This window comes from Ovis canadensis, chromosome 7 (genome assembly GCF_042477335.2).
Source record: "Ovis canadensis isolate MfBH-ARS-UI-01 breed Bighorn chromosome 7, ARS-UI_OviCan_v2, whole genome shotgun sequence".
Lineage (NCBI taxonomy): Eukaryota > Metazoa > Chordata > Mammalia > Artiodactyla > Bovidae > Ovis > Ovis canadensis.
This window is the reverse complement of record NC_091251.1, coordinates 32,612,718-32,634,504: the sequence shown is the minus strand read 5'-3', so window position 1 is coordinate 32,634,504 and position 21,787 is coordinate 32,612,718. Positions and strand designations below refer to the sequence as shown.

Sequence of the window (21,787 nt, the reverse complement as noted above, 5' to 3'; positions counted from 1 at the left end):
CAAAAGTAAAAATAAACAAGGAGGGCTACATCATCAAACTAAAAAGCTTCTTCATAACAAAGGAAACCATCAACAAAATGAAAAGGTAACATACTAACAGGAGAAAATATTTGCAAATCATATATCTGATGAAGGTTAATACCCAAACATAAAGAACTCCTACAACTCAATAGCAAAAAACCCCAAACAATCTAATTAAGAAATAAGCAGAGATCTGAACAGAAATATTTCCCAAGAGGACATACAGATGGCCAGCAGGCATATTAAAAGATGCTCAACATCACTTATCATTCAGTTAGTTCAGTTCAGTCACTCAGTCATGTCCGACTCTTTGCGACCTCATGAATCGCAGCATTCCAGGCCTCCCTGTCCATCACCATCTCCCGGAGTTCACTCAGACTCACATCCATTGAGTCAGTGATGCCATCCAGCCATCTCATCCTCGGTCATCCCCTTCTCCTCCTGCCCCTAATCCCTCCCAGCATCAGAGTCTTTTCCAATGAGTCAACTCTTCACATGAGGTGGCCAAAGTGCTGGAGTTTCAGCTTTAGCATCATTCCCTCCAAAGAAATCCCAGGGCTGATCTCCTTCAGAATGGACTGGTTGGATCTCCTTGCAGTCCAAGGGACTCTCAAGAGTCTTCTCCAACACCACAGTTCAAAAGCATCAATTCTTTGGTGCTCAGCCTTCTTCACAGTCCAACTCTCACATCCATACATGACCACAGGAAAAACCACAGCCTTGACTAGATGGACCTTAGTTGGCAAAGTAATGTCTCTGCTTTTGAATATACTAGCTAGGTTGGTCATAACTTTTCTTCCAAGGAGTAAGCATCTTTTAATTTCATGGCTGCAATCACCATCTGCAGTGATTTTATCATTAGGAAAATGCAAATTAAAATCACAATAAGGTATCAACTCATACCTGTTAGAATGTCTATAATGAAAAAGCCAAGAAATAACAAGTATTAGCAATGATGTGGAGAAAAGGAAACCTTTGTGCACTGTTGGTGAAAGTGTGAACTGATGAGGAAAACACTACGGAAGTTCCTCAAAAATCTAAAAATACAACTTTTAAATTAAAGATTAAAAACAGAACCATATGCTTTAGCAATCCCACAAAGTACTTATTTGAAGAAAATTAAAATTCTATCTTGAAAAAACTATATGTACCCCATGTTCACTGCAGCATCATTTTTAACAGCCAAGATATGGAAACAACCTCAAGTGCCATCAATGAATGAATAAAGAAGATGTGGTTTACATATACAATGGACTATTATTCAGTCCATAAAAAAATGAAATCTTGTCACCTGCCAACGTGAAAGCACCTTGAGGGCATCATGCTAAGTGAATTAATTCAGACCAAGACAAATACTGTATGATCTTACTTATACATGGAATCTAAAAATAAAAACAAAGGAACAAGCTTATAGATACAGCAACTAAATTAGCAATTGTCAGGGTTGGGGTCAGGAGTGGGAGAAATGGTAAAAGGGATCAAAAGACTCAAACTTCTTGTTATAAAATAAGTAAGTCCTGGGGATGCTGACTGATGTTGAAGCTGAAACTCCAATACTCTGGGCACCTGATGCGAAGAACTGATTCATCTGAAAAGACCCTGATGCTGGGAAAGATTGAAGGCAGGAGGAGAAGGGGACGACAGAGGATGAGATAGTTGGATGGCATCACTGACTCAATCGACGTGAGTTTGAGTAAACTCTGGGAGTTGGTGATGGACAAGGAGGCCTGGCGTGCTGCAGTCCATGGGGTCACAAAGAGATGGACACAACTGAGCAACTGAACTAAACTGAAGTCCTGGGGATGTAAGGTATACCAAGGTGACTATAGTTAATAATACAGACAGTTGCCAACTTATGATGATTCAGTTTAACAATTTGACTTTATGATGGTACAAAAGCAATATAAATCCAGTAAAACTACTTTGAATTTTGATCTTTCCCCCCATGCTATCAATATGCTATACAGTACTCTCTCGTGATGCCTGGCAGCGACAGTGAGCTGTAGCTCCCCCAAATACTACTTGATTATGAGGATAAACAACCAATACACTTAAAATCATTCTGTTTTTCACTTTCAGTGCAGAATTCAATAAATTACATGAGATATTCAACACTTTACAAAATACGCTTTGTGTTAGATGATTTTCACAAGCTGTTCAGTTTGGTTCAGTCACTCATTCTTGTCTGACTCTGCGACCCCATGAATCGCAGCACACCAGGCCTCCCTGTCCATCACCATCTCCCAGAGTTCACTCAAACTCATATCCATTGAGTCGGTGATGCCATCCAGCCATCTCATCCTCGGTCGTTCCCTTCTCCTCCTGCCCCCAATCCCTCCTAGCATCAGAGTCTTTTCCAATGAGTCAACTCTTCACATGAGGTGGCCAAAGTACTGGAGTTTCAGCTTTAGCATCAGTCCTTCCAAAGAACACCCAGGGCTGATCTCCTTTAGAATGGACTGGTTGGATCTCCTTGCAGTCCAAGGGACTCTCAAGAGTCTTCTCCAACACCACAGTTCAAAAGCATCAATTCTTCAGTGCTCAGCTTTCTTCACAGTCCAACTCTCACATCCATACATGACCACTGGAAAAACCATAGACTTGACTACATGGACCTTTGTTGGCAAAGTAATGTCTCTGCTTTTCAATATGCTGTCTAGGTTGGTCATAACTTTCCTTCCAAGGAGTAAGCTGCCTCCCTGAGCTCGCCTTAGCCAAGGAGTAAGCTGTAGGCAAATGTAAATGTTCTCAGTACATTTAAGATAGGCTAGGCGCTGCTGCTGCTAAGTCGCTTCAGTCATGTCTGACTCTGTGTGACCCCATAGATGGCAGCCCACCAGGCTCCCTCATCCCTGGGATTCTCCAGGCAAGAACAATGGAGTGGGTTGCCATTTCCTTCTCCAATGCATCAAAGTGAAAAGTGAAAGTGAAGTCACTCAGTCATGACTGACTCTTAGCGACCCCATGGACTGCAGCCTACCAGGCTCCTCCTTCCATGGGATTTTCCAGGCAAGAAAATCCACTGGAGTGGGGTGCCCTTGCCTTCTCCCATAGGCTAGGCTAAGCTACTGAAATTAAAAGATCCTTGCTCCTTGGAAGAAAGCTATGACTCCTTGGAAGAAAAAATATGACAAACCTAGACAGCATATTAAAAAGCAGAGACATTACTTTGCTGACAAAGGTCCATATAGTCAAAACTATGGTTTTTCCAGTAGTTGTATATGGATGTGAGAGTAGGACCATAAAGAAGGCTGAGTGCCAAATAATCGATGCTTTCAAACTGTGTGGAGAAGACTCTTGAGAGTCCCTTGGACAGCAAGGAGATCAAACCAGTCATTCCTAAACCCTGAATATTTATTGGAAGCACTGATGTTGAAGCTCCAATACTTTGGCCACCTGATGCAAAGAGCCAATTCACTGGGTAAGACCAACGCTGGGAAAGACTGAAGGCAGGAGAAGAGGCAACAGAGGATGAGATGGTTAGATGGCATCACTGACTCAATGGACGTCAGTTTAAGCAAGCTACAGGAGATGGCGAAGGGCAGGGAAGCCTGGTGTGCTTCAGTCCATGGGGTCACAAAGAGTTGGAATGACTGAGTGACTGAACAACAACAACAAGGCTAAGCCATAATGTTTAGTAGGCTAGGTGATTAAATCAATTTTTGAATGAATATATTACATTTATGATGGGTTTATCAGGACATAATCACATATTAAGGAAGATGTGTGCTATACTGCATATTCAAAAGTTGCTATAAGAGAACAGATCTTACAAGTTCTCGTCATAAGAAAAAAAATTTGTTAACTATGGAAGGTGATGGATGTTAACTAGATTATTGTGGTGATCATTTTGCAAGGTACAAAATATCGAACCACTGTATGCCTGAAACTAATAATGGTATATGTCAATTATATACTACAATTAAAAAAAAAAAAGAAAAGAACAACCATAAGTGAGGATGTAGAGATACTGGAACCTTTGTGCACTCTTGATGGGAGTGTAAAATAGGGTAGCCACTGTGGGAAAAAAGTATGGTAGTTCCTCAAAAAATAGAATTACTCTATGTTCCATTAACCCTTCTGGGTATATACCCAAAAGAATCGAAATCAGAGTCTCAAAGAGATATTTAAACACCCATGTTCATAGCAGCATTACTCACAATAGGCAAAGGGTGGAAACAAACCTAGTGTCCATCAACAGAAGAATGGATAAACAGCACATGGTATATACATGCAACGGAACAGTATTCAGCCTTAAGAAAGAAGGAAATTCTGACACACACTTTAACTAAATGAATCTTGAGGACACTGTACTCAGTGACATAAGCCAGTCACAAAAAGACAAACACGGTATGATTCTACATACATGAGGTAACTAAAGTAGTCACATTCAGAGACAGAAAGTAGCCTGTCTGTTGCCAGGGGCTAAGCTGGGAGAGAGGCGATAGGAGTTATTTAATGAGTACAGAGTTTCAGTTTTTCAAGATGAATTCTGGAGATATTCTGAATTGGCGATGACTGCACAAAACGTGAATGTACTTCATGTATACTTAACAATGGTCAAGATGTTAAGTTTCATGTGTGTGTATTTTATCAGGATTAAAAACAAAGTTTAAAAGCCCACAATATATAAGAGAGAATCTGTTCAAAATCCAAGACTGACTGGAAAGGGGAATCCAGTTGAACTTGGGCCATGGTAGACTGGAGATGCAGCCAATGTCTCCCAGCCCTTTGGCTGTACCAACCCTTTGAAATAAATAACAACAGAATGGCCTAGTGGTGGTTCTGAATGGAGCTTTTTGGCAATAATGTTCTTACATGGATGCAGGTGCTAATTTAACAGGCAAAATGGAAACCTATGGTACTACTGTACCAAGCTACAGTTTAATCTGAAGCATTAAGTTCCCATGGACCTCACAGGAGGTGGCAAAGAACTATGAAGTTTAAGGGAAATCAAATCTAAATAGCTGCCCAAGTCCAAGCAGAGAACTCAAAGCCTGTTTGGATTTCGATAAAATAACATCACAGAGGGAGCTGTTACCGGGCCTGAGCAATTAATCTTTCTGAAAAAAGTGAGTTTGTACTTTTTTGGGGGGAGGAGTTGTGCAGCTTCTACAAAATTTGATAGCATAAATACAGTGCATTTTAATCCATGCCAATAATTAGATTCTCATACTAAAAAGGAAGTGGCTAAAACTTTCCATGGCTATCCTGCCCCTACCTTTTATGGGAAAAATTCTAAAAATATATCACAATCCAGATTAGTATGAAGAGAGAGGGCATGTAAATGTAATACCAACACAAAACTGCAAATGAAATGTGCTATAATCTGAAAATGTTTCCTCTTCTATGTGTTGGTTCTTGTGGAACCCAGAAAATACTGACTACACTGCTTAAACTGACAAAACTATCCTTTGATTTAGGGGCAAAATGTTTTTCAAATGTTGCGGTTCAGTTGCTAAGTTGTGTCTGACTCTTTGCAACACCCCCTCCATGGACTGCAGCACACCAGCCTTCTCTGTCCTTCACTATCTCCCAGAGTTTGCTACAATTCATGTCCATTGAGTTGGTAATGCTATTTAACCATCTCATCCTCTGATGCCCTCTTCTTTTGCCTTCAATCTTTCTCAGCATTAAGATTTTTTCCAAAAAGTTTTTTAAAATGTGTGTTATTATTTTTATACACACATATACATAAGTAAAAATAAAATTTCTATAATACACATTGATCTGTAACAGCTAAATATTTTTAAAGTTTTTAACAACAGAACTGAAAAGAGGAAAAAAACTTCTCAATAGATACAGAAACATCATTCAACAAAATTCAACCCCTATTCATGATTGAAAACTCTCAGCAACCTAAAACAGAAGGTAACTTCCCCAATCTCATAAAGGGTTACTGCCAAAAACCCTACAGCTAACACTATACTTACTGGTGAAGACTGAATGCTTTTCTCCCAAGACAGGAACAAGACAAGGGTATCAACTCTCACTATTTCCATTCAGCATCATAATGGATATCCTAGCCAGTGCAATCTTGGGGGCAAATAGCAGGGAGGTGGGCAGAGTATGTAGACTGAAAGGAGGAATGTAAAACTGTCTATTTAGACAACAGATCACCTATGTAGAAAAAACTACAAAACACCTACAAAAAAGCTGAAGAATAAATGACTTCAGCAAGATCACAGGATAAGGTGAACATGAAAAAATTCAAATATATTTTTGCTCATTAGCAACAAATTATTAGATATTCAGATTTTTAAAAATTCTATTTTAACCTAACTATAAAGTATTTGTGGACAATTTAGCTAAATATGTCATTAAGACCTATTGTGGAAACTACAAATTCACTGCCGAGAGAGTTTATGAATAAATGGAATAAATAAAAGATATAAATAAATGGAGAGTTATAACATGTTCATGGGTCAGAAGACTGTATTAAGATGTCAGTTCTCCCCAAGATGATTTATAGATTCAAAGGAATTCCAATCAAAAACCCAGCAGGCTTTTTTGCAGGAAGGCCGACTCCAAAATTTAAATGGAAATGCAAATAACAGAACAACTTAGAGAAAGAACACGGAGGAATTACACTACCAATTTCAAAAATTACAACAAAGCTAAAGTAATCAAGACAGTATGTTATTAGAGTAAGAACAGACATTTAGGTCAATAGAAGAGAAAAGAAAGTCTAGAAATAGACCCACACATACACAGCAAACTGATTTGTAAAAATGGTGCCAAGGTAATTTCAATGACAAACAGACTTTGCAACAAATGATGCTGGGACAATTGTTATATATGAGTGAAAAAAATTAACCCAGACCCTTATCCCTCACAATATATTAAAAATTAATTCAAAGGTTCCAGAAGTATGTTCCCTAAAATCCATTATTATGTTCCATAACAGTAATGTTTTCAATACCATATTGCTTTAATTGAAGAGAAGAAAGGATTCTATACAAAATAATAATAAACATTAATGTTATGAAATGTTACAAAAAAATCATAATGGGTTATAGGTCTAAATGTAAGGGCTAAAATCATAAAATTTCCAGAAGAAAACACAGAAAAATATCATTACAATTTCAGAGTAGATGGAAATTTCTTACATAGCATACAAAGAGAATAAAACAGGACTTCATTAAAATTTTAGGCTTTGGCTCATCAAAAGACACTGTTAAGAAATGAAAAGGTAAGCCACAGACTGGATGAAATATTTGCAGAACACATTTCTGATAAAACAGCTATAATCAGAATAAGAACTGAGAAATGCAAATCAAAACTACCATGAGATATCACCTCACACTAGTCAGAATGGCCACTGTCAAAAAATCTACAAACAATGAATGCTGGAGAGGGTGGGGAGAAAAGGGGACCCTCTGACACCGTTGGTGAGAACATAAATTGGTATATCCACTATGAAGAGCAGTATGGAGGTTCCTTGGGAAACTAAAAATTGAGCTACCAAACGATCTAGCAATCCCACTCCTGAACATATATCCAGAGAACATGGTTTGCAAGGATCACATGCAGCATAATGCTCACTGCAGCACTGATTACAATGGCCAAGACCAGGAAGCAACCCCTGAGTCCCTGACAGAGAGAGAGGATGTGGAACATATCACACAGCGGAATGAAGGAATGAAAATCAGCCACTAAAAGAAGAAACCACACTATCTGCAGCAACATGGATGGTGGACCTGGAGAGAATCGTGCTAAGCGAAGCCAGACAAAGACAAACACCACATGATATCACTTACGTGCAGAATGTGGAAGAAACGAATGATACATGTGAAGTTGTTTACAAAACATGAACATACTCACAGACTTAGGAACAAACTTACTGTTGCCAGGGGCAACTCTGGCACGGACAGACAGATTGGGAGTCTGGGATTGGCCTGTCCTCACTACTGCACTTAGAACAGATAACCAACAAGCACCTACTGCACAGCACAGGGGACGCTGCTCAATATTGTATAACAACCTAAACTGGGAAAAGAATCTGAAAAAAGAATAGATAACATATATGTATAATTGAGTAACTTTGCTGTACACTTGAAACTAACACAACATTGATAATCACCTATCTCCAATATAAAAATGTTTAAAAAGAAATGTGAAAAAAGGAAAAAATAATTCAAATATGAAAAGACAATTCAATTAAACATGGGAGTAAGAAACAAGACACTTTAATAAAATACACAAATGGTACATACACACAAAAAGATGGTCAATATCATTAGCCTTTAAGGAAATTAAAATTAAAAGCATCATCAGATACTACTACATAGGTACAAGAACAGTTAAATGGTTAAACTTGACAATACCAAGAGTCAGTGAGGACATGGAACAACCAGAACCCTCATACACTGCTTGTAGGAATGCAGCCCTGAAAAACAGCTTTGCAGTTTCTTATAAACACAGATGTACCATAAGATCCAGCAACAGTTCCTCTCTTGGGAATTTACTAAAGAAAAATGAAACAAAAGGCAGTACGCAAATGTTTATACCAGCATCATTCATAATAGTAAAAAAATGGAAACAACCCAATGTCTATCAAAAATTGAATGGATAAACAAATTAGGCTTATCCACATAAGAGAATACTATTCAGTAATGAAAAGAATGAAGGATATGGATGACCCTCAAAAGTATTACACTAAGTGGAGGAAACTGGACACAAAAGGACTACATATTGTATGATTTTATTTATCTGAAATTCTAGAAAAGGCAAATCTATGGTGACAGAAAGCAGATCAGTGGTTTTGCTAGATGCCAATGGTGGGCGGAGAGAACGAACTACAAAGAAGCACAAGGAAACTTTTTGTATTAATTGAAATGTCCTATATCATGACTGTGTGGTGGTTATACAAATACATATGTTCATCAAAACACATCAAACTGAACACTTAAAATTAGTGAATTTTACTCTATGTAAATTATAACTTAATAAAGGTATCCTTCGAAAGTGTTTAAAGACTTTTTAAAATATTAAGTTATACACATATGTGCAACATGTACCAAACGGTAGACATCTCAACAGTGATGTCTTATAATTTTATAAACTTGGTCTTGTTACTGCTGTGCAAAAATCATTCCAAGTATGATATAAAGTTTGTAACAACTACAACTATTGGTGCAAAAGAATGGAGCAGAGACAAGAGTAGGATGGGACCCTATGTCTGAGGAAGTCAAACTGCATTAATGTCATCATTCAGCAAAGATCCATGATACTGAAGGAGAATTAGTTTGTGCTAGACATCCATCAGTTCACCATCTGGAATATCCTACTTTCAAAGTTAAACAAGAAATCTTGTCTCCTGGCAACTGATATAAGCCCTAATCGTGGCTTATAAAGTCCAAGCAGTGCTAGAATTTTAAAAATAACAAGGAACACAAAGATGCCTTTGCAGGTCATCTCACATTCAAAGATAAAGCTATCTTCCACTAGAGTGACGAGATGAGTTGTCACAGTATACAACTGTGGGATGCTGCCATATTATAACAGAACGTGTAAGGGATTCACTAAAAATTCTTATCTTTTAAATATATTTGACCTATTTATTACTGCTTGTCCCCACTAGAACGATGACACTTCATCATGACAGGGATTTTTGTTTTTGTTGTTCACTGCTGTATCCCTAGCACCTAGAACAATGCCAAGCATACAGTAACTGCTCAATAAACATTTGTTAAATGAATATATTATGTCTACATAGTCAGTAAATATCTATACAAATTTATTATGTCAATATAGATATCAATCACAGCTAAATGATGTAATAGCCTCCTCTTACATTTCTTTTCTTATACAATTTCTTTGACTGGAAATTAATAACTATCTTGTTTCTCTACTCATTTTGTTTCTAAATACCAATTCAAACATAAACTTTCAATCTACAAATAATAAATCTGTAGAGGATGTGGAGAAAAGGGAACACTCCTGCACTGTTGGTGAGAATGTAAAGTGGGACAGCCACTATGGAAAACAGTATAGAGATTCCTCAAGAAACTAAAAATAGTTACCATATGATCCAGCAATCACACTCCTGGGCATATATCCAGAGAAAATGAAAACTTTAATTTGAAAAGATGTATGTACATCAATGGTCATAGCAACACTATTTACAACAGCCAAGACGTGGAAGCAACCTAAACATCCGTCAACACATGAATGGATAAAGATCCGGTACACCCAATGGGTATTACTTGGCCCATAAAAAGAATGAATTTTTGCCATTTGTAGCAACATGAATAGACGTAGAAGTTATCATACCAAGTGAAGTAAGTCAGATAGAGAAAGACAATTAAATGAATTTATTCACAGAACAGACACAGACTAAGACACAGACAACAAACTTATGGTCACTGAAGGTGAAGGGGGAGAGAAGGATAAATTAGGAGCACGAGATTAACATATACACATTACCATATTTAAAACAGAAAAGCAACAAGGATTTACTGTACAGCACAGGGAACTACATTCAATATCTTATAATAACCTATAATGGGAAGATAATCTGAAAAAAATATATATAACTGAGTCACTTTGTCATATACCTGAGACTAACATGATACTGTAAATCAACTGTACTTCAATTAAAAAAAAATGAACCTTCAAACAAGGAGATTTTTATTTTTCCTTTATATATTTTATTCTATAAGTTTTCTATGATATGTCTGTGTTTATGTGTATTCAGAATAAAAAACATTTTAAATGTTAGGCATTTTTATAAAACTAGAGCTTTTGGAAAACAAGATTTAAAATGTTAGTAAATACATATCCATCAATACTTACTTTAAATTTCAATGAACTAAGTGCTCCAATAAAAGATACAGAATAGCAGGCTGGATATAAAATAAGCACCTACAATATGTTGCCTACCAGAGACCCATTTTAGGATGAAGGAAACCCATAGATTGAAAGTGAGGAAATAGAAAAAGATATATTTCATGCAAACAGAAGTGACAGGAAAGCAGGGGTAGCGATATTCATACCAGACAAAACAGACTTTAAAACAAAGGCCATTAAAAGACTTAAATATCAGATATGACACCATAAAACTCCTAGAAGAGAGCACAGGCAAAATATTCTCTGACATAAATCGTAGCAGTGTTTTCTTAGGTCAGTCTCCTAAGGCAATAAAAACAAAAACAAACCAATGGGACCGAGTCAATGCATTAAAAAATGACAATACAACCTATGGAATGGGAGAAAACATTTTCAAATGATGTGACCAAAAAGAGTTTAATCTCCAAAATATACCAACAGATGATATAACTCAACAACAACAAAAAACCAAACGACCCAATTTAGAAACAAACATTTCTCCAAAGAAGACAAACAGATAGCCAGACATGTGAAAAAGATGCTCAGCATCACTACTTATGAGAGAAATGCCAAAGCCAAACTACAATGAAGTATCACTTCACGCTGGTCAGAATGGCCATCATTAAAAAGTCAACAAATAACAAATGCCAGAGAGAGTGTGGAGTAAAGGGAATCTTCCTGCACTGTTGGTGGGAATGTAAGTTGGTGCAACTACTATGGAAAACAGTATGGAGTTTCCTCAGAAAACTAAAATATAGAACCATATGATCTAGCAATTCTACTAATGAGTACTTGCACCCCTATGTTCATAGCAGCCAAGACATAACAGAATATTACTCAGCCATAGGAAGAGTGAAACTGTGCCATCTGCAGCAACATGGATGAATCTAGAGATTATTACACTAAGTGAAGCAAATCAAATATCATAAATCACTTACATGTTGAATCTAAAATACGATATAAACGAACTTACTTACAAACAGACTCACAGACATAGAAAACAAATCATGGTTACCAAATGGGAAAGATGAGAGGATAAATTAGGAGTTTGGGATTAGCAGATAAAACAACAATATATAAAACAGATAAAGAGGAAAGATTTATTGTATAGCACAGGGAATTATTAGGTTGGTACAAAAGTAACTGCAGTTTTGCACTGCTGAACTGTGCCATTTGATATTGGAATACATTCTTAAGTAAATGTGGTTATGTTATACATCATTTTAACGTGCATTTCTTGCTTTAAGTTTTTTGCTAATAACTTACTGAAGTGGAAGTGAAAGTGTTAGTCACTTGGTCATGTCTGACTCTTTGCAACTCCACAGACTGTGGCCTGCCAGGCTCCTCTGTCCAGGGAGTTCTCCAGCCAAGAATGCTGGAGTGGGTGGCCTTTCCCTTCTTCAGGGGATCTTCCTGATCCAGGGATTGAACCTGGGTCTCCTGCACTGTAGGCAGATTCCTTACTGTCTGAGCTACCAGGGAAGTATTCTTGCCTGGAGAATTCCCTGGACAGAGGAGTCCAGCGGGCTACAGTCCACGGTGTTGCAGAGTCGGACACGACTGAGCAACTTTCACTTTTCAGTGACTTATTGTTTGTGTTTTTTTTCTACTTATTTTAGACTATAGAAATGATGTAAGACAAAAAGCAAATTTGAGCAAAGTTTTCATTTGCGTTCAAAATGGGTTGTAAAGCAATAGAGACAACTTGAAACATCAACAACGCACTTAGCCTGATGCACTGGTGGTTCAAGAAGTTTTGCAAAGGAGATAAGAGCCTTGAAGATGAGAAGCATAGCAGCAGGCCATCAGAAGCCGACAACAACCAACTGAGAGCAAGTCAGTTACTAAACAACAATTCCTCTGCACATGTTCTTTATCTGGAAAACTCTCCATCCACTTCTCTATAAATCTAACCTGTCTTCAACCCAATCTCTCCAATGAAGAATCCTTTATAATATTGATTAATCTTAACCCTTTGATCCACTTTGACTCCCAAGAAAACCCTAAAATCCCTTTAATGGCAGGAAATACTATGTCTTTTTATTTCTGTTATAGAACATTCAATAATGCTTAATTTGTTGAATCTGATAAATTTCAATGAGACTGAAGAACCTTAAGGATACAAAATTAATGTAAAGCTTACAAAGAAATATATCCATATATGCATATTATATGCATAAAACCTACCAACAGTGTCTGTCCTTGGGAAATGAAGAAATGCCCCGATATAACTATGGTGAGAACAAGATGCCCAGATTCTTCACTGGAGTCAAAAACCTTGAAAAAGAAAGAGAAAAATGTATTTAAGACGTTTCTGTTAGTTTTGATAGTTAAAACCAAACTATCTTCTCACATTGATCTTCCAATCTAAATGTTCCCTTTCCTTCATTTAATCTGTAATCATTCCCCTAAAGTTTCAAGTTTCTCCTCATACAGGGGTTAAAAACCAAGCTTTTAAAAAAATATAACTAAAACCAATATTTTAAAACAACAATACTAAATCAGGAATTGAGAGATATGGAGCCTGAGTCAACCACTTTCGAATTACATTTTAATAAATCATTATCTTTGAGGCTGAATTTCCTTTCTGTAACATGGGACTAATACCTTACAAGTTGTTGTCAGACTGGAGTCTGTTTCTTCAGCCATGTACTCCATTTTCATAACCTCTCAAAATCTGGTGTTTTTCTTGAGATGGGATTTAATTTGTAATGTCACTTTTAAAAACAGGGTACCCCAAACTGACCATAATACTCTTGGTGTGATTTCATTTTCTCCCATTACTTGCATAATGAAACCTACTATTTCACATTAATCTTGTGTGGGGGTAATCCCACTGAAGAGTGATCACATCAACAAAATCTCCTGAAACTTCATCATCTATGTTGGTAAATCACACTTTTACTTTCTTCATCTGAACCTAAACATAAGACCGTGCATTTACTCCCATTATATTGTATATTGCTGGATATATTCAACAGTTGTGGTAGAGAGTTGAGACAATTAAAGCAAAATAACTCATAGATACTCAAGATTTCCTACTGACTTTTCTCTCAGTTCAGTTCAGTTGCTCAGTCATGCCTAATTCTTTGCGACCCCATGGACTGCAGTACGCCAGGCTTCCCTGTCCATCACCAACTCCTGGAGCTTACTCAAACTCATGTCCATTGAGTCGGTGATGCCATCCAACCATTTCATCCTCTGTTGTTTCCTTCTCCTCCTGCCTTCAATCTTTCCCAGCATCAGGGTCTTTTCTAGTGAGTCAGTTCTTCGCATCAGTGTTGACCACAGTGTTGGAGTTTCAGCTTCAGCATCAGTCCTTCCAATGAATATTCAGGACTGATTTCCTTTAGGATAGGCTGGTTGGATCTCCTTGCAGTCCAAGGGACTCTTAAGAGTCTTTTCCAACACCACAGTTCAAAAGCATCAATTCTTCACCATCAGCTTTCTTTATAGTCCAATTCTCACATCCATACATGACTACTAGAAAAACCATAGCTTTGACTAGACAGACCTTTGTTGGCAAAGTAGTATCTCTGCTTTTTAATATGCTGTCTAGGTTGGTCATAGTTTTCCTTCCAAGGAGCAAGCGTCTTTTAATTTCATGGCTGCAGTCACCATCTGCAGTGATTTTGGAGGCCCCTGAAAATAGAGTCTGTCACTGTTTCCACTGTTTTCCCATCATTTGCCATGAAGTGATGGGACTGGATCCATGATCTTCACTTTCTGTATGTTGAGTTTTAAGCCAACTTTTTCACTCTCTTCTTTCACTTTCATCAAGAGACTCTTTAGTTCTTCTCTTTCTGCCATAAAGGTGGTATCATCTGCATATCTGAGGTTATTGCTATTTCTCCCAGCAATCTTGATTCTAGCTGTATTTCATCCAGCCTGGCATTTTGCATGATGTACTCTGCATATCAGTTAAATAAGCAGGGTGACAATATACATACAGCCTTGATGTACTCCTTTCCCAATTTGGAACCACTCTGTCACTCCATATCCACTTCTAACTGTTGCTTCTTAACATGTATACAGATTTCTCAGGAGGCAGGTCAGGTGGTCTGGTATCCCCATCTCTTTAAGAATTTTCCACAGTTTGTTGTGATCCACACAGTCAAAGGCTTTGGCATAGTCAAGAAAGCAGAAGTAGATGTTTTTCTGGAACTCTCTTGCTTTTTTGATGACCCAGTGGATATTGGCAATTTAATCTCTGGTTCCTTTACCTTTTCTAAATCCAGCTTGAACATCTGGAAGTTCACAGTTCATGTACTATTGAAGCCTGGCTTGGAGAATTTTGAGCATTACTTGCTAGTGTGTGAGATGAGGGCAATTGTGCAGTAGTTTGAACATTCTTTGGCATTGCCTTTCTCTGGAATTAGAATGAAAACTGACCCTTTCCAGTCCTGTGGCCATTGCTGAGTTTTCCAAATTTGCTTGCATGCTGAGTGTAGCATTTTCACAGTATCATCTTCTAGGATTTGAAATAGCTCAACTGGAATTCCATCACCTCCACCAGCTTTGTTCATAGTGATGTTTCCTAAGGCCCACTTGACTTTGTATTCCAGGATATCTGGCTCTAGGTGAGTGACCACACCATCGTGGTTATCTGTGTCATGAAGATCTTTTTTGTGTAATTCTTCTGTGTATTCTTGCCACCTCTTCTTAATATCTTCTGCTTCTGTTAGGTCCATACGATTTCCGTCCTTTATTGTGCCCATCTTTGCATGAAATGTTCCCTTGGTATCTCGAATTTTCATGAAGAGCTCTCTAATCTTTTCCATTCTATTTTTTCCTCTATTTTTTTGATCACTGAGGAAGGCTTTCTTATCTCTCCTTGCTATTCCTTGCAACTCTGCACTCAAATGGGTATATCTTTCCTTTTCTCCTTTGCCTTTTGCTTCTCTTCTTTTCATAGTTATTTGCAAGGCCTCCTCAGACAACCATTTTGCCTTTTTGCATTTCTTTTTCTTGGGGATGGTCTTCATCACTGCCTCGTGTACAATGTCACGAACCTCTGTCCACAGTTCTTCAGGCACTCTGTCTATCAGATCTAATCCCTTGAATCTATTTGTCACTTCCACTGTATAATCGTAAGGGATTTGATTTATGTCGTGCCTGAATGGTCTGGTGGTTTTCCCTACTTTCTTCAATTTAAGTCTGAATTTTGCAATAAGGAGTTCATGATCTGAGCCACAGTCAGATCCTGGTCTTGTTTTTGCTGATTGTATAGAGCTTCTCCATCTTTGGCTGCAAAGAATATAATCAATCTGATTTCTGTATTGATCATCTGGTGGTGTCCATGTATAGAGTCTTCTCTTATATTGCTGGAAGAGGGTGTTTGACCAGTGCATTATCTTGGCAAAACTCTGTTAGCCTTTGCCCTGTTTCATTTTATATTCCAGGGGCAAATCTGCCTGTTACTTCAGGTATCTCTTGACTTCCTACTTTTGCATTCCAGTCCCCTATAATGAAAAGGACATCTTTTTGGGTGTTAGTTCTAGAAGGTCTTGTAGGTCTTCATAGAACCATTCAACTTCAGCTTCTTCAGCATTACTGTTTGGGGCACAGACTTGGATTACTGTGATACTGAATGGTTTGCCTTGGAGACGATCAGAGATCATTCTGTCATTTTTGAGACTGCATCCAAGTACTGCATTTCGGGCTCTTTTGTTCACTATGATGGCTACTCCATTTCTTCTAAGGGATTCTTGCCCACAGTAGTAGATATAATAGTCATCTGAGTTAAATTCATCCATTCCAGTCCATTTTAGTTCGCTGATTCCTAGAATGTCAACGTTCACTCTTGCCATCTCCTGTTTGACCACTTCCATTTTGCCTTGATTCATGGACCTAACATTCCAGGTTCCTATGCAATACTGCTCTTTACAGCATCAGACTTTATTCACACCCACAACTGGGTGTTGTTTTTGCTTTGGCTCCATCTCTTCATTCTTTCTGGAGTTATTTCTCCACTGATCTCCAGTAGTATATTGGGCACCTACCAACCTGGGGAGTTCATCTTTCAGTGTCCTATATTTTTGCCTTTTCATGCTGTTCATGGGGTTCTCAAGGCAAGAATACTGAAGTGGTTTGCCATTCCCAGGGGACCATGTTTTGTCAGAACTCTCTACCATGACCCGTCCATCTTGGGTGGCCCTACCCAGTATGGCTCACAGTTTCACTGAATTAGACAAGGCCGTGATCCATGTGATCAGTTTGGTTAGTTTTCTATGATTGTGATTTTCATCCTGTCTGCCCTCTGATGGATAAGGATAAGAGGCTTATGGAAACTTCCTGATGGAGAGACTGATGGGGAAAATTAGACTTTTTTCTAATTCACTTTAAATCCAAATTTAAAAATCAAGTAACATTCTGGATGTCAAAGAAGGTATGCTAAGCCCTGCACTATTTCCCTCAGTGGTTGTTATTCAGCCTCTTTCCCAATATTAGGAATTCAGTTATTTGTATAATGCTCTTCCATCATAGTTTAAACAGACTACCTTGTAATTTTCATGAACACTTAAAATGGCAAGGGTAGCTAGCAATCAAGCATAGCTATTGAAACTGGAGCCTGAAACAAATTCTTTAGGAGGCAATATTCTAACATGACAGTTAAACGTTTTTTTTAAAGAACTATAACATATGTCCCCAAAAGTGCTCAGCACTTAAGTGAACAGTTCAATGATGGATGATAAAACAAACACACAATCACTATCGAGATGGTGGCTCAGACGGTAAAGTCTGCCTGTAATGCAGGAGATGTGGGTTAGATCCCTGGGTGGGGAAGATCCCCTGGAGCAGGAAATGGCCACCCACTCCAATATTCTTGCCTGGAAAATCCCACGGAAGGAGGAGCCTTGCAGGCTACACTCCACGGGGTCTCAAAGAGTCGGACATGACTGAGCAACGAACACATACATACGTCCAGAAATTACTCTAGGGCTATCTCCCAATCACTACCTGCTCCCTCTTCCCCCTAAGATAACATTTATCCTGACTTCTAACACCATGGTTTAGTTTTATTTATACGAATGGAATCATAGAGAATTCTTTTAATGTCTAGCTTCATCCATGTTGCATGTACCTGAGTTCATTATCATTACTGTAAAATACCATTCTATGACTATACCACAATTTATTTTTTCATTATTCTGTTGATTAATATTGTTTTCCAGTGTAAATCTACTGCAAATAATGCTGTTTAGAACATTTTTATATATGTTTCTTGTTGGACAGAAATGTTCGTTTATGCAGATGACAATTCTTTCCAAATAATTTTAACATTTTTTTTTCTCCCCTGACCTTCTAACTTTTACCTCTTTTTTATTTGGCTGTGTCATGCGGCGTGTAGGATCTTAGCTCCTCAAGCAGTAGGAATCACAGTCTTAACCATTGGATCACCAGGAATGTTCCCAAACTTTTACACCTAATTTGGACACTCAACATCTCTACTTAACAGTCCATCATCTCAAAATTAACAGCCCTTAACTTGACATCCAAATCTTCCCATTCATTCAATATTCACAAACTGTCAAGCAAGTGGCATCTGTTGCCTGTCACCGGAAGTAGAAGGCCAAACACTTCTGCTCACTGTATCGTGGCACTGGAGTCACCACAGAAAACAACAGTCAAGCAGTGGAGGAAACAGCACCTGATCAAGCGCAGTACTGGAGGCTGGTTTCCCCATGGCCAGCAAATCCCTGTAGGCGGCCATGGAGGGCAGCTGGCCAGTACTCACCCCTCATGGCTGTAGCAAAATGACTCCTCCTCCTCTTCCCAGGGGACAGATACAGCAGTGCAGCTGGCCAGGTGCCATATGATGCTTAAGCAGAACCTAGAAGCACAGGCTCTGAGGACTCTCTCTCTTGCTAAGTAACTGTTCCAGGTCCAAGGCCTACTCTTTATAGCCAAAAGGGGAGGTTGCAAGGCTGCACGCACAAGACATCTACCATGGACCAGACTGCTGTAGGTTTCTGACTCCCCCAGTTTTCCCACCTCCTACCTCAGAATATAATTCTATACTTCCATTTTGTTAGGTCAAACTGTGGAATCATTCTTGAATCCTGTACTTTTTGCATACCCACATCCAAGAACAAGTCCTTCAAAATATGCAGAAATCTAACCACTTCTCACAAGTCTGGTCTGAGTTAGCATCATCTCTAGCTGGATTATTATAATAACCTCCTAACTGGCTTTCCAGTTTCTATTCTTGCTCTCCCTTTCCAACACATTTTATTCAGCCAGAGTGGTCCTTTTTTTTGGCAAGGAATAGAGACGTTATTCAGCAAGCCAGGGATCCAAGAAGATGGTGGACTAATGTCCTAAAGTACCATCTTCCAGAGTGATCCTTTTAAAACCTAAGTCAGGTCATGTCATTTCTAGCTCAAAACCCAATAGCAGCTTTCCACCTCTTTCAGAGACTCACGCAGGATGCTCCTCAATCTAGCCCTCCAATACCTCTCTGCTCTCACTGTCCCTTTGGCCATGCTGCTCTGGCTGCACTGGCCTCTTTGCTGCTCCTTGAACCTGCTAGGCACATTCATGATTATAAAGCTCAGGGATTTTACAATTGCTGTTCTATCTGAAATTGTCTCCTAGATCCACGTGACTCATTCTTTGATCTTTTTCAGGCCTTTGCTTAAACATCATATTTTCAAGTAATACCTGTCCTGACCATCCTACCGAAAACTGCCAACAACTCCCTGCCCCATTATCCAAATCAGGTATTAGGTTGGTGCAAAAGTAATTGCAGTTTTGCACAGTTGAACTTTACCATTTGATACTGCAATAATTCTTAAATGTGATTATATTATACATCATTTTAATGCACATTTATCACTTTTTTTGCTAAAGACTTATTACTTACTGTTCATTTTTTATTTTAAAACTAAGGAAATGATAGACAAAAAGTAAATTCAAGCAATTTTCTTATTTGTGCTCAAAATTGGTCATAAAACAGTAGGGACAACTTAAAACATCAACAAAGCATTTGGCCCAGGAACTGCTACAGAATGTACAGTGCAGTGGTGGTTCAAGAAGTTTTGCAAAGATGAGAGCCTTGACGATCAGGAGGGCAGTGGCCAGCCATCAGAAGTTGACAGTGACCAATTGAGAGAATCATAGAAGCTGATCCTCTCACAACTGCACAAGAAGTTGCTGAAGAACTCAACGTCAACCATTCTCCAGTCATTAGGCATTTGAAGCAAACTGGAAAGGTGAAAATGCTTGGTAAGTGGGTGCCGCGTGAGCTCACTGAAAAATCAAAATAATCATCGTTTTGAAGTGTCATCTTCTCTTATTCTACACAATAACAACGAACCATTTCTCAACTGGATTGTAATGTGCGATGAAAAGTAGATTTTATATGACAACTGGTGATGACCAGCTCAATGGCTGGACTAAGAAGTTCCAAAGTATTTCCCGAAGCCAAACTTGAACCAAAAAAGACTGGGGTCACTGTTTGGTGGTCTGCTGCCAGTCTGATCTACTACAGACTGAATTCTGAATCCTGGCGAAACCATAATATCTGAGAGGTATGCTCAGCAAACTGATGAGATACACCGAAAACTGCAGTGCCTGCAGCTGGCACTGGTCAACAGAACGGGTCCAATTCTTCTCCACGAATATGCCCAATCACACCAATTCTTACCAATTCTGTTTTTTTTTTTTTAATTTACTTATTTATCTGTCTACATATCTTCTTTAAAAGTAGATGGATATAAGGGGTTAAAAACAATATTTAATGAATCCAAAATAAAAGGAATATAAAAGGAAGAACAAGTGGGACAAAGACAATGAAAATACCAAGACTACTTACACCTAACCCTCTCAATGACCACATTAAATGTAAACGGTTTAGACATGTCAATAAAAGACAATCTGAAAACAAGATGAGAAGACAAGGCACAACTACATATGAATATAAACATATAAAAAACAAAAGGGTGAGAAAAATACACACTGCTAACACTGTGGTGTTGGGGAAGGCTCTTGAGAGTCCCTTGGACTGCAAGGAGCTCCAAAGAGTCCATCCTAAAGGAGATCAGTTCTGGGTGTTCATTGGAAGGACTGATGTTGAAGCTGAAACTCTAATACTCTGGCCACCTGATACGAAGAGCTAACTCATTTGAAAAGACCCTGATGCTGGGAAAGACTGAGGGCAGGAGAAGAAAGGGACGACAGAGGATGAGATGGTTGGATGGCAACACCAACACAATGGACATGAGTTTTGGTAGACTCTGGGAGATGGTAATGGACAGGGAGACCTGGTGTGCTGCCATTCATGGGGTCAAAAGAGTCGGACACGACTGAGCGACTGAACTGAACTGAATACTAGTCAAAAGAAAACTGGAATAGCTATATTAATTTCAGGCAAGACCATCAAAAGGTATAAAAAAGAGCATCTTATAATGATAAGGAGTCAATTAATCAAGAGACATAATTACCCTAAACATTTACATCACCAATAAGAACTTAAAAATACATGAAGCAGGCAAGGTTCTGCCTACCCAGGCCACTGCTGTGCAGAGACAGCAAGGGACGCCACCATCATCATGTCTGACCAGAAGGCAAAATCTTCAATTGAGGACTTGGGGGATAAGAAGACAGGAGAACACTTCCAAGTGAAAAATGATGACATATCTCAAGAAACTCAAAGAAGCAACTGTCAAAGACAGGGAATTCACATGAATTCAACTAGGTTTTGTTTGAAGGCCAGAGCACTGGTGATAGTCATACTCCAAAAGACCTGGGATTGAAAGGAAAAGATGTGATTGAAGTTTATCAGGAACAAACAAGGGGTCATTCAATGGTTTAGATATTCTTTTTATTTTTTTCTTTTCCCTTAATCCTTTTTTATTTTTTAAAATAGTGCTTCTATAATGCGGTGTTTAAACCACAATTGAAAACTGGCACCCCCTCTCTGTAAGATATCTAG

At 38.4% G+C, this 21,787-nt stretch overlaps 1 protein-coding gene and 1 pseudogene across 3 annotated transcripts in view; one reads left to right on the top strand and one right to left on the bottom strand.

Moving 5' to 3' along the window:
* The window catches only part of REC114 (REC114 meiotic recombination protein), a 183,998-nt gene that overhangs the window by 65,942 nt on the left and 96,269 nt on the right, over nt 1-21,787 (bottom strand). For 2 of the 3 annotated variants that reach the window (XM_069595593.1, XM_069595594.1), the window contains exon 2: nt 13,039-13,128. The exons of the other annotated variant lie outside the window; for it this stretch is intronic. In XM_069595593.1, the coding sequence (XP_069451694.1) occupies nt 13,039-13,128 (90 nt within the window). The remainder of the gene's footprint in view (nt 1-13,038; nt 13,129-21,787) is intronic. 3 annotated transcript variants of the gene reach the window in all.
* Nucleotides 21,405-21,667, top strand: LOC138444078 (small ubiquitin-related modifier 1-like; annotated as a pseudogene).